The 20,566-nt window shown below is 29.0% G+C and overlaps 1 protein-coding gene across 2 annotated transcripts in view; it reads right to left on the bottom strand.

Annotated features, from left to right (window-relative positions):
* LOC107436692 (sucrase-isomaltase, intestinal) overlaps positions 1–20,566 on the bottom strand; it is a 103,051-nt gene that overhangs the window by 22,089 nt on the left and 60,396 nt on the right. For both annotated transcript variants that reach the window (XM_071181506.1, XM_043045140.2), the window contains exons 2-12: positions 18,818–18,971; positions 16,524–16,753; positions 14,471–14,637; positions 12,778–12,949; positions 7,282–7,378; positions 5,390–5,502; positions 5,131–5,256; positions 3,364–3,498; positions 2,402–2,542; positions 1,500–1,616; positions 452–581 (exon numbers count right to left, since the gene is read on the bottom strand). In XM_071181506.1, the coding sequence (XP_071037607.1) occupies positions 452–581; positions 1,500–1,616; positions 2,402–2,542; positions 3,364–3,498; positions 5,131–5,256; positions 5,390–5,502; positions 7,282–7,378; positions 12,778–12,949; positions 14,471–14,637; positions 16,524–16,753; positions 18,818–18,941 (1,552 nt within the window). In that variant the 5' untranslated portion in view covers positions 18,942–18,971. The remainder of the gene's footprint in view (positions 1–451; positions 582–1,499; positions 1,617–2,401; positions 2,543–3,363; positions 3,499–5,130; positions 5,257–5,389; positions 5,503–7,281; positions 7,379–12,777; positions 12,950–14,470; positions 14,638–16,523; positions 16,754–18,817; positions 18,972–20,566) is intronic.

The raw sequence follows: 20,566 nt of genomic DNA, 5'->3' as shown, positions 1-20,566 counted from the left end.
ATGGAAAAAAGTTTAACGGAAATTCTGATTTTCAAAATTGTAGTCTTTATTACCACACATTTAATAAAAATATAAATCTGAAAAGTAAATTTAATTGTAAATTTTTATACCATGTTCTAAAGTATCAGGATTAAATTACCAAATTTTACCAAGTATTATAAAACCATATTTTATCGTTAATTTTGCCGAAGCGCTTCGGTAAAAATTACCGAGCTTTTTGATGTTCCTATTGAACAAGAAACACACACTTTATCTACAATTTATCACATTCTAGTAGTTTAGAACCATACTCTTTTTCTCAGAGCACCGCCTTGAATTATATTAATAGACCATTCAAGTCTTACGTAAGCATTTGATAGAGGTTGTTTTGTGATTTGCTTATTTTTGCTAATAATAGGAGAGAGGGTGCATTATAACCAAAAATATGCTTACGTTATATTTTTTTACTTACGAGGGTTGTAAGGAGGGTATTCATAATCACTCTCCGGACAATTTAATGACCAACATTTCTTATCATTTGGATCTGCGCAATAAAATTTATCATCCCCATTAGTTCCAAAATTAGCAGGTTCATTCATATCCTAAAAAACATTAATTTTTTTTAGAAGTAAAATTTTTACATCCATAAAATAGTTTGCAAACTATAAAAATATACACATATTTAGATACACAGCTTAATCTTCATCTTAAAAGGATCATAAAAGCATTCAGTTTCAACTTCAATAAAGTACTAAATATGTAATGATTGTTTATTGAAAAATTAATGATTGAACTTTTTGAAAACTTTAATTGGTTAATTTGTTGTTTTTGAAACTATTTTTTAACCAAAATTCTGAATCATAATTGTTTGAAGTTTTGGCTATGGGACAAACTTAGAAAAAGGATTTTTTTCTATTGAATTTTAATAACTAGTAACTTCAAAATGAAATTAAACTTTAGTACTCGTAAATAACTTGAGAGGAAAACTAATATTCCAAACTAAAACTAATGATTAAATGATTATAAGACATTTTTAAGAAATTTTCAAGCCAAATACATTCTTTTTCTCACAACCCACTATTGTTCACGTTGTCAAAAAGTCAAAATTTTTAGGGCAAATGTTTACAGATTTATAAAGCATAGTTTATAGAATGTATCATTTTTTTCGAGAGCTCTTCGGATAGTAGCTACGCACAATTGAAGCTGTCCCATATGAAGTTACACACAGTTTTGATAGCTTCGAGTGGGACTATAATAAAACAGGTTTGTGATAAATATTATAAGAAATTAAAGTATCTCTTAATCTTAAAATGAAATAAAGAAAAGTTTAAAGGTTAAATTTTTTACTAAGATTAGTTCAAGAAGATGAATAATTTTTATTAAATTAATTTTTATATCAGTTAACTATTTTAATAAATATATATTAATGGAACGAGAATTTTAGCTTCAAGTGACTATATTTAAAAAACTATCTTTATCATATTATTTTTTAATAAAAAAATAACAAAAGAATTACTTACTATCCATATACCATCAAATTCAAGTTCCTTGTGAAATTCTACAAAATTATTGATCCACCATTTCTTAGTTTCTTCAAGAAAAAAATCGGGAAATGCAACTGTCTCATTAGGCCAAACCTGAAAAAAAAATTTGTGTATCTCAAAAAAAGAAAATAAATACATTAACTGCACAAAATCCAACTATAACCTTCTTTTATTAACATCAGAAATAATGACCGTTAAAATGAAGTTTTCAAAAATAATAACAGGAGAAAGTGCTTGAAAAATGTCACAATAATGAATATTAGAGAAAAATAATTTATAAATTAATTACATATCATGATGTTAATCATAATGCATAATTAATAATTAATCATTATAGCAAAAATATTAAAACAAAAAATAGGTTCACAAGACATTTAAATGGCTGCAACAAATGTTATTCGTTACATATTGTAAAATAAAGAGTAGAAACAACTATATCTTGAGTAATAACAGTAATAACATGATCTTATCTTATTATCTTGCAGTAATAACATCTTATTATCGGATGTAATATTAAGAGATTTACAAATATAAAAAAAAATAATATATATTATTACGTATATGGTTTACTACGTATTATTGCAGAAAAAATGCTTAACATGTTTACTATCAAATAGTTAGTTAAATGTTTGAATACGTTTTTGTAACATTACTTATGACAATACACATTAAAATAGATGCATAAAGACAATTGATTTCATATTTGTTTATTTTAAAATTAAAAATTACTTCTGACTTAAACGCGTAGAAAAAGTACTTTTTTTTCTATTTGAAACCCTTATTTCCGTTTTTCTTTTAACTACAATCCAACATTTAAAGCATTTTTATTGCGTATATAATGCGTAGCTAAACAATATTTACTAAATAGTTGAACATACTCTTCCAAATGTGACATTTAAATCTTGAACCTCTGCTGGGAACATAGATTTATCCCAAGATGGCGATCGCTTTACATAAACATTATCCTTTATTCCAGATTCATAAGGTTTATATCCAGTCTTGACAGCAATAGCTGGGTCCTGTAATAATATATGAATTCAATCAGTACTTTTAAATTAAAGTCTCGTTAACTTAAGAGCAATTAACATCATCTTCATTCAATGAAAATTGTCATTTGTTTTCACTTCTGGAAAATAGATATGTTTAACAAAAAATTCTTCAAATAATATTTTCTACCTTAAAGATGCCACTAAAAACTTCAACATGCGTATTATTTTCTGTTATCGACTTTCTTATTCAATTAGATTTCGGGATACGGTACAGTTCATTTTTATGCATGTCTGTAAATGCATATTTATATATTTTTAAGTTAATGCTGAGATTCATTCTTACTGAATCTTCTGTTCCAAGTTCATCATTTATCAATGAATTACCTCTAAATGTGTTAAAATATCTTAAATAACATCATTTGAAAAGATTAAAATTAAAAGCAAAGTATTAAAATTAAACTCAAAATTACTAACGAAGATACACAAGACGTCCCTAACCAATGAAGAATATATGTTTTGTATGGTTAACACTTCGAATTCTTTGATCCAAGAAATACGATTGGTCAAAATTTTTTTTAGGAAATCAATATCAACTATTTTCAGCATAATAATTATAAAAATTATGAATACTACGGTTATGTTTAGCTCTACTTTATGGTTCATCCTCTTCAAGGAAACACTTTAAGTTTTTTAATTATTTGACTTAAACATTTGTTAACAAACAATGTTACATAACTTTAAATATAAACATTTCAAAACTTACGAATTGCTAAAACGTTTAAAATTTCATTTAATTTTAAATTTTATGACTAAAATTTAACAAAAAAGATAAAAAAAGAAATTCAGCATACGACAATAATGATCCATTTCAATCCATGCTCTTGCTTAGTCTGTTTAACATACTCAGCTAAGCCTTTAAAAGTTTCTTTATTATAGGTAAAGTCTTTGTTTCCAGCCATGTGATCAATATCCAGAAATTGAACATCCTTAAAGAATAAAAAAATGACAGTGTTAGCGAAATTCCGAATTAAAGTTAAGGGGAAAGAACGATTTTTGTCCATTTTTCACAAAAAAAGCAGATTGAATCTCCATCTGTTGCATATTGGTGATTACTAAATTTTGACAAATCACTAATGTGGAAGATTGGTTCTCTTCAAAAGTTATTATACAGTGAAAATGAACCATGCTGGGGAAAAAGGGATCCTGTCCACGCATAGACAAGGAGAACAGTATAGTAAATATAGTAAAGAAGACGTTGGGAGTAGTGGGGAGGAAATATTGTTCGGGAAGGAATTTTGAGGAAAAGGGGTTTTTCTCCAGCCAAGTTTCGTATTTTATACTTTTTTCGCATCAAAAATTATAAATTTTGCTTTTAAATTTTTAGGGGGGATACATACTTGCGACATTCCTGCATTTTCTTTATTTTCATTTTTACGATTTTAAGCCACTGCTTCCGCCTGAAAATTCTCAAATCTTGAAATTCGTTTTCCCGCGAATCAGCTTACGTGGACATAAATCATTTCTTCACCTTAATCTTTAATTTGTTGAAACTCCGTAGTATATTTTCTATGTTTTTTCACATCCTTTAGGTTCACAAGACATTTAAATGGNTTACTCGTTACTTTTTAAAAGTAACGTTGCCATGTATGCATATATATATATATATACACATATATATATATATATACACGATTGTGCCGTGATTCTTGATTTCTGAAACAAAATAAGAAAAAAAATCTTTCCTATATCAAAGTATTTTAAACATATCTGAATGTATCTGAAGCGTTTCCAATATATGAAAATATTTGACGTTCTAAAAATAAATTATTAACATTTATTCTCAGAAAAAATAATCCTGATTATCCTGAAGAATGAAATGACTTAGATCCTTAAATAAAAAATTAATATATAAACATCCAATTTCAAATAGAAGTTCAAACTTATTGGCTAGATATTTCACGATCAAACCACGGAATATTTTACTGAGTGAAATACTAATTTGAATAGATTTTTAAAACTTTTTGAATCAAATATAGGAACAGCTATAGGTTTTTAGCAATTCATAACTTAAAAAAGATTTCACATTTTATCTTAAATCAAAAATTTGTATTGAAAACTATAAAAATTATTTTTAAAATATATCTTTAAATACTATATCTAACTATTTCGTTGAAAAATATTTTTTAACATTTCTCATTAAAATATTAACTTTAAATTAGTTCAAAATATTGATTATATTAAAAAAGACATATATGCTCTTTTTAGATTAGAAACAGGCTTACAACAATAGCTTGTTTTAACAACTAGTCCTGTTTGTAATTAATAAAAATTAAATAGTGCTTCCGATATTTAAAAAGTATTTTTTTTTTCAAAATTAAAAACAGCATACTAAGCTATGAGTCTCGTTTCTCACTTTATAAAACTAACAAGAGTAATACTAGGAGATCCACCAAATTAAAGCCAGTAATACTATAAACACGTTTGAATCTAATGCTTCTAGCAGATTGGTTTGCTAAACTTCATCTTTAAACAATGCAAAAGCTAGAAAATTTCAGAATGCTGAACATAAAGGAAGTAAAAATGTATTTTAAAAATAATTAATTGTTTTATTCTCGTACTTGAGGAATTTTAGCAGCTCGTGTTCTTTCAACTACAGCTTTCAGATTTTCAATTTTGTTGTAGCCATAACGAGACAGCTGGAAGCCCAATCCCCAATAAGGTGGCATCATCGGTCTTCCTATAAGCTAAAATATACATTAAAACATCAGGAAATTTTCAATTAAAATTTAAAAAATATTTCAAAAGATGATAGAACGAATCAGTATTAAAACTCTCAACGTAAACAACATCATAGATAATTAAATAATAAGCACTTACTGATGTGTATAACTGTACAACATGTTCCGGATTGTCACCGATAAAATAAAATAAATCCAAAACACCTCCAATTGTTCGAAATGATATCGCTGGAGCAGGCATCAAAGTAGCCTCTGCAAATATTAAATCAAAATTAATTTTAAAAAATTAATTTCAATTTTCAATTGAAAGATATTTTCAAAAAAATGTTTAATTAAGAAGTTTTTGTGTATTTTCTTTTTAAAGAATTTAAAAAAAGTACAACACAAGCTTTTGCCTTATTTTCTCTTCGTTTTATTCATCATTATCTATGGCTCGACAGCCCAAGATGGGCCTTGGCTTTCTCAAGACGTTTTTTCCCAGCTAACCTTTTTCCTGCTTGTGTTTTCCAATTTTTAGTTAAGACCAAAAGGTCCTTTTTTTTATTAATATAGTTTAAAAATTTATATTACAAAAATTAATTTAAAAAATACTTAATTTAAAAATTACTTAAATAATATTTATAATTAAATATATTTTATTATAATTTTCAAAAAAATGTCTTAGATTCCTCAACTATGACTATATTGCAAATGCTTTGTTTCTCGAATCAATTTTTCAATTTATTTTTTCGATGGAGAATCTGAAATACAAGTCTATTTGAGGACTACACAAAAAATATCAGATATAGGTTACTTCAAGATCGTTTTTCACTATTTCTTTAAACTGCTTCCTAATTTAGTAACACTTTTTAAATTAGAAACTTATTATGAAATTTGCGATCTTTATTGTGATGTTAATGAAATATTGCGATGTTTTCGATTTTGATACGTAATGCAAAACTTTTTTATCAAATTTATTTAAAAAATTTATTGTGAAAAACTCGCGTTTTTTTTCTTTTAATTTTGTAATTAGTATGATTTTAAAACAAATAAAAATGTGTGGTATTTATTATAAGCTTTTATTACTTTCTTTCAATTTCTCGGAATTTCAATTCTTTTGTGATAAAGACAAAAACTTTTTGACTAGAAAGTAGAAAAAAGTAGAAGATAAAGAGGTGTTCTCAATCATCTCCCTTTGTACACATTTTCAAAATCCTTCTCAAAAATAAAGTAAATAAAGTGAATGAATTCGGTGGAAAATTCGAATTTAAGTGTGACATATACAAAAATGTATAATAGTCTGCGCAATTTCGAATGAAAAAAAAAGATATTCAAAACATCGAAATGATTAATAATTATTCCAGATGAAGTTTGAAGGTGTCTTGAAAAACCTCCTTTCACATTCTCTAAGTTTATTTCGCATTATGAAAAAAAAGCACTGTCAAAACTACCAGAATAAGGTAACATTTACCGTATTACTGGCTATATGAAAAAAGCCAAGAAAAGCTCGATAATTTTACCAAAGCGCCTTGATAATGATGTTTTCCTTGTAAAATTAAGAATGAAGTATAGTTTTTATAAAATGTGATAATACTTCGCAATTATATCATGATACCTTAGAGCATGGCATAAAAACTATTTATTCGGTAAAACCAGTTTTTCATTTTACATTTTTTACTAAGTCTGTGGTAATAAGAACAATAATTTTAAAAACTAGAATGTCTGGTGAACCAAAACCATATAAAGAGAAAAATTTCCTAATGAATGGTTTAAGTACATATATTTTGATTTTAATAACCAGAAATATGCTTTTTTTTTCAGAAATGTCTCATTTCTATACAGTATGGTAATTTCTTTTTCCGTGCGGCTAACATATCTTTAGGTCTTTAATTTTGATTACCTCATTAAATGATTCGTCAGATTTTGATTAGGTTTTTGCTTTTCCTCTCACTTAAACATTAACAGCCCTAGTGTATATTTTTGGTTCATTTATGATAAGTATTTTAAAAAATATACCTTTAGAACGATAATAAGAAGCCTGCATATTCTTACCCATTGCATTGCTGTTTAGGAAAAGTACACCATGACTTTTAGAATTTTTTTCCAAGCAAGTATAAAATGGATGAACACCATATAAGTTTATTTGTCCCTATAAATAGAATATACATTTCAAATAATATCATTTAAAAGAGGAGACAAACCTTTAATTAAATGTCATTTATATTCAAATATAAGTTTAACACAGTTTTCATATCATAAAATAACTGTACTTAAAGATCTTTTCCAACTATGCATAGCTTGCTCGGAAAAAATATCAATTCGTTCCATTCTGACAACTCTTTCTTAGTGCGAAAATTTTTATGGCAATGAGTGTATGAAATTAACTGTAACATTGGTATTTCACAAAAAGTTTAAGTTTGATAGAAAACAATTTTACCTGGTCATTCTAGTGCAAAATAAACAATATTATAGTTAGCAGGTTGTGTAAATATATTAAATTAACTGCAATATAAAGCTTTTACAGAAAATCAAGGCTCGAAACGTGCTCCGTTTTTCAACTGAACAATAAACAATATTACAATTGTTAGTAAATTGTCCACAATGTAAAATTAACTGTAATTTGAGCATTTTAATGGAGATAAAAGTTTAAAAAAGAAGAATTTTACCCCCTTGTGTTTTTCGAGTTCTGAAGAATAAATAATTTTTTAATAGCTAATAAGCTCATAGGAAATTGATAACAATATGAAGAGTTTTACTGGAGATCAAAGTCTGAATAATTGGAAATTAGCTGTTATATGTAATATTTAAGGGAAGTCAGTCAGAGAACTATTGTGTCTTATTCTTTCTTTTTAGTGTACATTAAACAATATTACAATAATTGATAAGTTTTGAATAAAGTAAAAGTAACTCTAATATGGATACTTTGCAAATAATCTAAGTTTGAAAGGGAACAATGTTGTTGTTAAATTGACTCCTTTTAGGGCTAAACAATAAATAAATTTGCAATAATAAGTAGGAGCTGCAAATTTCGAAATTGATTACACTATTTCTATTACAAAACTTGAGAAAATTTATAAAGGAATTAGAATTAATAGAATACGCATTGTTGGAAGTATGTTGATGAAATTAATATCCAATAAATGAAGAGTGAAAAATAATTCATTTTTATTGCCTTTTGATAAGTAAAAGGACTTATATTAAAGAATAAAAATAATTTTGTCGAGGCAGCTTAAACAGAAATTCTGGAAGAGGCATAAGATACTTATTTATTTATTATTTACCTATTTTTTGAAAAAAAATTACGTTTGAGAAAAGGATTTAGCAATAACTATAAAATATTTAAACGCACATTATTTAGGAATCCGTTTATTATACTCTCATTTAACTCAGTTGGAAAAAAATCAATTTCAGTAACTATATATTAAATAGAAACATCAATTCAAATATAATTTCAAAAGCAGATAGCAAATATGAACTTTGTAAAGGAAAAAAAATTGACATATTTGTAGGGTTTTTTTTCTTAATCCAATTTAAAATTATTTGTAGAAAAATATATTTGCCAAAGTAAACTAATAAACAAGCAATTCAAGGTTTATTTTTGGATGAAGTAGAAAATGAAAATACACTCAATGATATCATCCAAAAAAATATATGTAAATATAACTATTTTTCACTTGAAAACCTTACTTAAGCCACTTGAGTTAAAATGCACTTTGATAATAAATAAATGATTAGATAAATAAAGTACTTGTTTTTGAGGGATAATATTTCAATTAAACGTATAATTTTAAATTGAATATTAATGCAATATTGCGTCTTACCTTAGATAGTTATTTATTAAATGTTTTAGATCGAATAAACATATATGTTAAAGATAAACCGTCGAAAACACTATCTTCAAAATGTTCTTTGTTTTTTCCTTAAATGAAAGTATCTCATCTTTAAAATGCTAAATTAACTTGGGTTGCATAAATTTTTTTTTAGAAACTCGTTTTTGAGGTTGAGAAAATGCAATATTGCAAGCGAAACTCTGTGCACTTTCCGACTATCTAGGGTACTTAAATCTCTGTTATACCTTCATTCTATAGGATAATGAAAGTTTCAATCATTTGCTTTCCACTATAATCTGAATTTATATCTTCATTAAAATCGAAATAGAATTTATCAATCCAAGCAGAATTTGTTATCAATCAAATTGTGGACTTTTTTCCTCGGACACTGCGTTTTATACTTCTTTCCCGAATAGCGGTAGCGAATTTTTTTTCTTATTCGAAGTTTCAATTAATTTCCAACTTAAACAAACTGACAGACTAAAAAGAAGAAAATAATAGAATAAAATAAAAATCTAAAAAAAACTTCGCTTTTCAAATAGACCAAAATGGGTAACATAATTTTATTTTGGTCGGAACTAAAATTAAAAATATACATAAGACACAACACACTTTTTTCCCCCAAGTCTTTTAAAAAAAGCTAAGCAATGCATTTCTCATTTCCACAACAAAAACGAATTTCTTTTTTTTTTTTTTTTGTCAATTTGAAGAGAAAAAAAAACTTTTTTTATTTTATTTTTTTATTTCGCTGTATTGCTTTAATTTTAAGTACTTGCAATAAATTCTTATAATGATCTTATGGAAAATTTTTAAATTATAGCAAAGTAATTTAAATTTCAACGATTAAATGTTTCAACTTAAATGTTTTACTGTACAAACTACAGAATTATTGCATAAAATAAGTTTTAGGGCCCGGTTCATTTCAAATTTCTGACATCAATGCTAAGTAATTTAAATCTAAATGATAAAGTTTCAATTTAAATGTTTTACCGTACAAATTGCATAATAATTAAAGCCTTTTTAGGGTCCGGTTCATATCAACAATAATCACTTCATAGACTTCACTTCATAAACAATTCATAGTACTTCAACTAATCCTAATTTTCTTTTAAGTTAATGTTTCGAAGCAAATTATTTCAAACCGAAAACTGCGTTCATTGTTTCATGAGAAATTTTATATTTAAAAAAAAAAACTCATTATTTTTTTATTAAATTGTCTATAAGTAAATGAAATTTAAACTTGTGTAAATTAAGATTTTAATTCACGTAATTAGTTAAACATATATGATAAGCGATATTCGTTAAGTGATATAAACACTAAAAAGTCTGAAGATTGTTGTATATCTAGAAAGTCTGTAGGAGCAGGTCTGGCCCTTCCCAGATTGTTGACGTGTAGATCAGTTAGACAGTCACACTCTTAAAATATAATCATAATTTAATTAATAGGAAATATATTAGTGACTTGGTCATCAAAATTCTATGGGATTTCATTTGATTTGAATACTGAAAGTATTTGATTACACTGACTTAACAATTATATTTATGCGTTAGTTTCTTAGATAATTAAATTCCTTTTTTCAATAAATAGTAATTGCAGATATGTTGAAAAAAATTTTTTTAATTCAAACTGGGACACGTTATACCTTTAAAAGGGTACCTTATACCCTAACCTACCTGGAGTTATGGACCACTCTGGCCCCTACAGTAATTCTTGGTATAAGGTTCTATATATCGTTCCTATAAGGCTAACACAGGAATGATTGGGCACTAAATTGGATCAAATTTTATTTTATTTTATTTTATAAATGGCGTTGAACAGCCCGACACAATTAAGAGTTGACAACTATCAATGTTCAACCCCGTAGCCTTGTAAGTTTGAACCCAATCCAGAAGACAAGGGAACTCCTAGATCAATTATTGGGAGAAACTATCATTCATGGCCAAATTTTTTATGAAACTAACCCGCATTTGTGTTATATGGAGAGGAAAACCACGAAACCCTCCCACGGTTACCCCGACAGCAAGGGGACTGTAGTCCATGATCCGTGTACTACTGGGTATATTTTACGCCAGCACTGTGGTCAGTGAAAGTCGGGTGCAGAATACATATCAACCAGTCATCGCTGGGATTCGAACCTGAATCGCCTGATTGGGAGTCGAGCACTCTATCCCCTGAGCACTACTGCTCAACTGAATCAAATTATGAAAAGTCAGGACTACTCAATATTTTCAGTATATTTTTTGAATTACATAGCAATAAAATTAAAGAGAGGCGCAAAAATAGTCCCAGTCGTCTTTCTAGTGTTGAAAAGGAAAGAAATAACAACTAACAAATAAATAAAAATAACATTAGGTGCATGACGTTTTATAATTCCTATTTTTAAATACATTTTTATCGCACTTCCTAAAATTCTATACATTTTTAAACATCAAGATTTGAAATCCGACAAAAAAAAATAGGAAACTTTTTGAAAGAGATAGCATTTATGCGCATGTTTTCATAAATCGTATATAGTTTCGCAACTTACTTAGGTGAAACAATCAAAAATTATTCATTGTCATTGGCATTGTATTTCTTTCTCTATTAACGCTTCACATGTTTTGATAATACAAGTGCGCGTTCTTATGCATCGATATTTTCTAGAAGATTGCGATTTATTAGCATTAACTAAAGCGGTATAAATTGCAAATTCATCCAGTTCCGCTACCAAATGCATTAATGAAAAACTAATTATATAATCTCATTATTTTATTCTTAGCTACTGCATTTTTTAAAGCAATTATTCAATTAATAATAAAGTTTATGCGTTAAATCAATCGATATCCCTTTAGAGTACTTTTAAATATTTTTACTTCAAATATTTTTACTTTAAAATATTTCCTACTTTTTCACTCTTTTTCAAACATCAGTATTAACCCTTTGCTTACGGTGTATCATCTGTACCATCACATGTGGTCCATATGTTGTACCAGCCGTAAGCAAATGGTTAATAATTTTCTTTACTGAGAAAAAAATATGGTTGAAACTACCAAAATGTGGTAACATTTACCATATTTCAGGCTCCATTGAAAAACCAAAAAAGCTCGATAATTTTTACCAAAGTTCTTCAGTAATGATTTTGGTGAAATTTACAATAAAATATTTATGCTTTAGTATTAAAATGTGATAAAAATTTGTCAAATTTAATCATTTTATAATACCTTAGAGCAGGAAATAAAGACCACTTATTCGGTTGAATTTACTTTTTAGTTTTGTCTTACTAAATGTGCGTTAATAAGAACTATAATTTCGAAAACCAGAATTTCCGATATACCGTTTCCATATGAACGAAAATATAGCCAAATGAATGATTTTAATACCGTATATTTGGGTTTCATTAACCAGAATTACGGTTTTCTTTTTTACCAGAAAAGTCATTACGGTACAGTAACTTTATAAGAATTTTTTTTCTACGTGTATATTTCACACAGACGGGTGTTCTAAAACAGACAGAATAATCAGAAAATCATTGAAAAGAAAGCGGGGTGTAATATAAATATACGATTTGCTGTGTCTAATTAGAAAACCAGTTATTTTATTCTCAGCAATTTTGAAAATGAATTACACAACTTGTCAGCAAATGGCGCTTGAAACTATTAGACAATGTTTTTAAAGCATTTGCAGTAACAGCGTGACTCAAGTTTGGACAAAAAAGAATTATAATGAATTACAATATACCCTCTCTGGAACCCTGTCTCGTGAAAACATGGGCCAAGAAACGAAGTTCAAATCATGTCTCAGTTTTTCCCGGGTGTGCTCTCCAAGTCCAAAAATGTAGTTGGATGGAAGATAGCTGGCTATTTGTAGATATTTGTCACTCATAACCAAACCTCCAATGCTAGTATCCCACCTGAAAAATAATAACTTATTAATTTTTTAAGAATTAACTGAAAATGAACAAGAGAAATTGTAGTTTTTTGCTACTTCAACTTTTGAGCATAGATAAACTGGTATTGAGATTTCTTTTGCCGTTTTCTTTAAGTTCTCTAGCTATCTCGTTATACACCGAAGAGCCATTGCATTATGACCAACCTGCTAATAACATGTAAGACCACCTTTAGCCCTCAAAAGGCTGCTAGCACCCACCGTGGCATTGATTCCACAAGGTGCTGATAGGTAGTCTGAGGTATCTGATACCAAGCACTCACCAACTGGTCCTGCAATTCCCTCACATTCCGAGGGGGTAGCATGGCATCGCGAATTTGGTTTTCCAAGTAGGACCACAAATGCTCTATTGGATTAAGGTCAGGTGAATTTGGGGGCCAAGTCATGACTTGAAAGTCACTGGAATATTCCTCGAACCAATCCATGATGATTCGACCCTTATGACATGGTGTATTATCCTGTTGGTAAACACCATCCCCCTCTAGAAGAACTGTTGCCATGAATGGGTGAACCTGATCTGCAATTATGTTCAAGTAGCTTACAGACGTCAGGGATTGTTCTATGAGGATTATGGGTCCTAATGTGCCCCATGAAAACATTGTTCCTGGGCGAGAAACCATGGGTGGTCATAATGTAATGGCTCTTCGGTGTACACTGCCAATAGTACTCGATTTTTACTAATAAAATATCTTCTCTGGTACAAGACTTGAATCAATATTATTTTTCTTCAGTTAAGTATCAATTATTACCTCAAGCGTGTACATTTTTTAAATCCATTTATGCAGAGGATTCTTAAAATAAAAATTAAAGGTAGTTTTTACGGAGCTTCTTGCATATAAATCACAAAACAATAAAATTTACATATATATTTGATCAGGGTTAAATATATTCGATGGAGAAATATTTATTAAAGATAAGAAAAATTACTATCATAAAACCAGAAAAAAAAATAACGGAATAAATGTTTTAGTATATTTAGGTACAAGGTGTCCAAAATAGATTGACTTTTTTCAAACAAAAAAATGGCTAAAAGTTTAAAAAAATGCAGATCATTTATGTGACGCGGCATATTTTTTCCCTCCCAGAATATCTTCAAGTATTCTTCGAAAGATGGTGTTGCAAATAGTTAAACGTTAAATTAAAGAAAGTTAATAATAAATTATGCCAAATAACAGCACGCCAAATTACGACATATGGGTGAGAATTATGGTCGATGTTATTGTAATGGGAGTTTTATCCATTAAAAAATTTCAAAAATTTATGGTGTGGTTTTAAATTACTTACCTTTGATTTACAAGTTTGCTACTTACAGCTCCATCTATTGAAAAAAATTTGATCTAAAACTCGAAACTCGAAGAAGGAATGTTTATGCTCTGCCACATAAATTTACTGTTAGATTTTTCTTAAATATTTTCCTATAATGAATTTTTACCATTTAATGTTTTAAAACCACAAGTGTAATATAGAGTAACCAGAAAATACTTACAGTACTGTTCCATCATTTCGTTCAATTCTGTAATTGAATTTTTGAGGAGCATCTGATAGAACTACTTTGTAGCTTAGTTTGCCGGTATTCACGGATGGCTTGTTTTGTAAAAGAGGGAATGTATCCTGAACTGGAACTTCGTAGCGTTTCTCTTTGCTATCCCGAAGCTGCAAAATGAAATATTTTACTTCAAAATACTAAAAAAACACAGGTAACAAAAATGCTAAAGTGATTTTGAGACAAAACAGAATTAGTTTTTATTGAATATTAAATTATTTAATTTATATTTCAAAAACAAATATTTCCAAATTATGAGTCAAAACATCATCAAACCATCATTTATAAATCGAAAAGCATCAGAGAAGAGTTAAAAGGGGTTTACTACTATCAAACTGGTTTTGATATTGTTAACCCCAGCATCCTTAATAGTGATTCGACTGATACCGTTTTTGTCTTTTCCCTTATTTAAATATTAATTTGCTCTCCCTAAGGTGTATATTTTTTTCCCACCTTTCTGCCAAGGATTCTAAAAATATTAAAGATAATCATTACGGAAGTAAAATTGCAAGTAAGTAACGATAATGTAATGCATGATAATGTAATAAAACTTACGATAATTACGATTTTGGGGGAAATCTTAACTTTTTGTATCCATCAGACTAATTTTGGAATTTATACTGATTTTAGAATTCAAATATTACACGAAAGATGCTGTTCATCTTTTTCTGAAAGTACACTTTAATTTTAATATAAATTCGTTCTTGTAAGTTAAACTAAGTTTAGATATCAAACGAAATATCAAACAAATATAGTTAAATATCAAACAAATATTATTTCTTTTCTAAATCAGCTGCTTTCATTTTAAACACTTTACCAAAATATTGAAGCTTTTTTAACCAAAAGTATTTTTTAAAACATATAACAGAAACAATTAATGGCACTTTCTGGAGTAGGATATGTTAAAATGTTGATATGCAGTTGTTGGCATGAGTGTTAAATATCAATTTTCTTATACTAAATATAGTTCATAAATTGAGTGAAAGTCTTCCCCGGCATATTTACGCAATTTTTAATTGAAGATTTTCCTATAAACATTGTCATTTGTGGACAACAGCTGCAGTTTCTATGGGAATGGCCAAATGTAATTATAGGTATTTTTGAAGTAATATGAAAATCATTCATAAGAAATACCGAATGTCTCAAAAATAACCGACAATTTGAAAAATCTGATGGAAAATGTATGGTTTGCTGAATGCCGTCTATGAAACAATGATTATGACTCTCACCAAGTTCTAAACTTAGTTCCTAAGTTTGTCAGCAGATGTCGCAGCTAACTATTAAAAATATGCTTCCCTAACAATGTTAGTCCAACCAAACTAAATTATTTGCTTTTGTTAAAAGACTACGTCACGTTATTGTTGAAAATTATCACTATTCTGAAGAAAAAAATTACTATTTTTATTATTCGCGATCGCAACGCTCGAGTACGCCGTCTAGCGGGAGCCTGTAAATATCAGACATTAATTTATCACGTTTTCATTTAGTTCCATCGAAATCATTGACAGAATCAGACGCCATTTTTTAGCAGCAAATAAGAAACAAAATTTCCCTAAGGAAAAGGCCGAAGAACTTGAAAAAAATCTCCAGAATATTAGTAAATCTTTCAGGAACAGAACACGCCAAACATTNCCACAATAAAGAAGGAACGTTGCAATGCTACGTGCTACATTAACGACGTCTCTAGAGTAACTGAATAACTGTTCATATAGAAATAGCAGGTATTAGTCTCATACAACAACGCCCCCTATAATTCGTTGCGATAGCGAATTTAGTTTCACCGTCTGCTTAAAAATTTTGAAGCAGATTTTAAAAAACTAACAAAATAACTTATTTCCAAAGCAAATGCAGTGAACCATACATTTCTATGAACTTCCAATTTTCTTAAATAGATTTTTTTAATCAATGGTCACTTTTGCGACACTCATAAAAAAACATATTAAAATGCATAGCATCTAAGATTACAATGCAGTTTAAATTTCAAATTGCATCTTACTTTGACTCTTAAAATATTTTCTGTAATGTAATCAACTTCTACGGTGATTTCTTCGAGACTGGGTCCATAAGGTGTACCTTTTGATCTGCTTTTTAATTTGCTAACAGAGCCCTTATCTTTTTTCGTGGTTTCTGTTAAAGTGTATCCATAATCATCTTTCTTCATATAACAACTCGGTCCTTTTTGAACTTTTTGAAAACTGCAACCATGTTCAAGACATGCGGATTCACCTGCAATTGTTGACAAAGTATACGTTAATTTTGCATGCAGCGTAATCCTAAGATTTCTGTCCTAAAAGTGTACGTAGTCCTTACCCTAGGATTATGAGGCATAAAAGAGACATGTATTAAAAAGCAGCACTACCTAACAAATAGCGCAAAAAGATTGGGTTGAACAGAATCAAACAAATCTAAACATGAAGTAGATTCGGTTGCAGTTAATTCCTCGGAAACGACCGATCAAACGTAGAGAAAAATACATTTTCGTGTTACATAATCTGTTCAGAACATAAATATCAAGATTTATCTTTTTAATTGGAAAAAAACAGCAACGAGAACTCATCCAATATTATTGAAGGTGTACATTTTCAAAAAAATTGGTTCGATGTTGAACCTTAGTATCAGTACCAAGAATCATAATACAGTGCAAAATTTCAGCAACTATATTTAGGTGTTGAATTGAACCGCATTTTAGTTCAAATTGAATCATGTTATTGTGAAATCAATTTTAAGAAGCCCCATAGTATATTTGAATAAAGATAGGATATACTTTGCGTAAGTATGAATAATGGTAACTAACGCGAATAAGGCGCAAATAATTACACAAAAATGGACACATTCTCATCATAATTAGTCATTTTAGTCAATTTGTGTTTCGACACAGTGGCGTACGCAAGGGAGGGGTTTAGGGGTTTTAACTCCCCCCTCGAGCTCAGACAAAATGGTAAAAATGAAAATTTTAGTAGAAGTAATTTTAGTAGTTTATTTGCCTTATGCCTACTTTTTTTTCTCACGGTATTTCTCAGAACACTGAAAAAACATTTACTATAATAGGGTTGTACTTTTGAAACCAAATTCACCTGATACTGTTACGGACTGGTTTCTTTGTGTCCTGCCAGTCGCGATAATTTTCGAGACTGGCTTTCATTCGCGAAGTCTTTACGCGATGATTCTGGAATCCTATACGTTCTGTCGTGTTTGAGACAATTCGAGAATTTTGGAGTTGCGATGAAAATTTATATAAAAGAGGGAACGGAGAACAGTGGAGTTTATTAGTCAGACTAAGAGTTATCTCTGCCGTTTGTCTTTCGGAGCTCGTTGCTAAATCTGATTTGTTTTGTCTTAACAAAAAGTTCATTCAATCGCCGAACCTGTCATCGTCGTTATTTCGACTAGTGAAGAAATCAGTAACAATACTATTGGAGATACTGAGCTCGTTGAAGTTATTCATTCCAGCTCGAAACTTTAAGATCGTAGCATAGCGGATATTTCTGCGCCAATATATATATTTGCTGTTCTTGGATCTTTAGAATGTCAAAACGAAAGAATTTAACAATTTATAATTATTTTGAGAAAAATTCACGACCTGAAATTTGTGAGGTGACAGCATCTAGTACCAATGTAAGTTTTTCTGTTGAACAGAAATGTAACACTTCCGTTGAAGAAAACGTTTCTAGCACATCAAAATCTGATGAATGTGAAAGTGGCCCTCAAAGTGTTACTTCCCACCCATATGACATTGGACTTTTTTCAGAAGATATTACATGCGAGAAGATATTACATTATGTTCTTAAACTTAAAAAATCAAATCAAAATTTAACTAAACAATGTTGCCTAAATAAAAAGTCAAATTATCTAGCTGTCTAAATTAGGGAAATAATAGTGCTTTATTACATACTCGAATTTCTTTTAGTAGTTTCAGAAAATCATGAACACCCCCCTTAAAAAAATTCTGCGTATGCCACTGCTTCGACACTGAGAAAACTAAGTTCATGGAATTGAGAGTTTGTGCTTTATACAAGTTTGTTACCGTCATTCTTACTGCAATGTGTGGTTCAAATTAGCACCAGATCAAGATTTCAGAAAATATTGCAGCTCATCAAGATCCAAAATTTCTCTAACATTGTATGAAAACGGTAAAAAAAAAATCTCTTTACAATTAAAATTAATCAAAACTTAGACGATGAAAAGAAAACTATTGATGATTTGCAACGTTTAAGACCATTATTAACAATTTCAAGCAGTTAAAAAAATTATGGTAAGAAAGGAGTTAGAATTTTTTCTAAAATTACTTACTATCAAATCCAGGACATTCTATTCTATCTGACTCACCAACAGCAAGATCTTTTTTTGGTAAAAATACAATCAAGAGTGTGATGGAAACAATAATAATGAAAACAGTGATGCCACCAAGCATCATCTTCCGAAACCTTTTACTGCTCTCTTCATCCTATAAGTCATAAAAATAATGTCTAAATTCTAAATGCATTCAAGTCTTGTACCATAGAAGATATTTTACTAGTAAAAATCGAGTACTATTGGCAGTGTACTAAAAAAATGAGCGGACTACCCTCAATAACTTCTGATCTAATGATTGAATCTTCACTTTCTAGAACTCAATCTTAAGGGTTAGAGGGGGTGATTTTTAATATGCTAAATAATTGGCCCATACGATATTTGAATGTTACGAAATCAGACACAGAAACGTACCATCTCTGAATAACCATACCATTTTTTGACGGATTCGGATTTCTGATCACCAAGATATAGGGGGTAGCCACTGGGAAATATCGTCCCATTAGTTTGATCAGGCGAACGGTAAAAAATTTGGACCTCTTAATGTCAATTTTACTTTTTGCGTATTTCACCATACCACAAGAACTTTTTAAAAAAATTGAAAATTTTTTTAAAAAATCGTATTTTTTAAATATAATTACTCTGGAACTATTCAGCAGATTTTGCTCAAATTGTGTATTTCGTTATGTAAAATTATATTCCTAAAAAAAAAAATTTAAAAATGGTGTACCTTAATATTCAAAATTTTTTCAACTATTTTTGAACAAATAATGAAAAATATATAATGTTTACTAAAAGTTATTTTTTGCATGAAATTTTCTTTGGATAAACAAATTTTATAATTGTGTGCAACAATTTTTCAATTTTCTAAAAACGTTCTTGACATATGGTTAAATAAACAAAAAGTAAAATTAACATTAAGGGGTTCAAGGTTTGAATCGCTCTCCTGACAAAGCTATTGACACCATATTTCCGAAATTGTGTTGTTCACTATATTTTGAAGGGTCGAAAAAAAGTATGTTTATTTCGTACATTTTCTAGTCTGATTTCGTATTTTAAAGTATCATCTTCACTAATTGATTAGCATATTTGAAGTCCCCTTCTTGAATTATTTAGATTGAGTGCAAGAACGGGAAAATTCAGTCATTAGATCTAAAGTTATTCAGGGAGGACCGTTTCTCATTTTTCCCACTGTACGTGTAATTTTCTTTACAATTTTACCGTTTGAAGTTATTTTATGTATGAGGCCTACTGTGTACCACGTAGCTGTGTCATTTTTCTCACCCAGGAAGATTTTCAAAAATATTAAATAATCTAAATAAGTCAAAATTCATACTAAAATTTAATAAACAAATATTAACGTCTATCAGATAAATGAATAAAATTTTATATATATATATATACACTGGTTATCATAAATTAAGGAAAATTCACAAAAATAGCGATAGCTCTTTCAAAAGTAAGCCAAACCGTGCAAAATTTGCATATGTTGTCCACTAAGAGTAGCTGAGTAAAATTGCAATATGCAAATTAGTGGCGCTGCACTCGGCTTACGTCATCTGCCTGGAGCATAAAAGTCCAAGTTTGAGAGAAAGCACACAAATTTTACTGTGATTGCGACATTGAAAATCTGAGATAGCCAATTCGTAATAATGACCTCTAGGCATCATTTGCCTGAAGAACTACGATGGAGAGCCATCGGGAGACTAGAGGCAGGGCAGAGTCAATCAGAAGTGGCCAGATGGCTAA

This window comes from Parasteatoda tepidariorum, chromosome 1, assembly GCF_043381705.1.
Source record: "Parasteatoda tepidariorum isolate YZ-2023 chromosome 1, CAS_Ptep_4.0, whole genome shotgun sequence".
In the NCBI taxonomy this organism is placed as follows: domain Eukaryota; kingdom Metazoa; phylum Arthropoda; class Arachnida; order Araneae; family Theridiidae; genus Parasteatoda; species Parasteatoda tepidariorum.
Note: the sequence above shows the minus strand (reverse complement) of the source record. Positions and strands in the feature narration are given on the sequence as shown.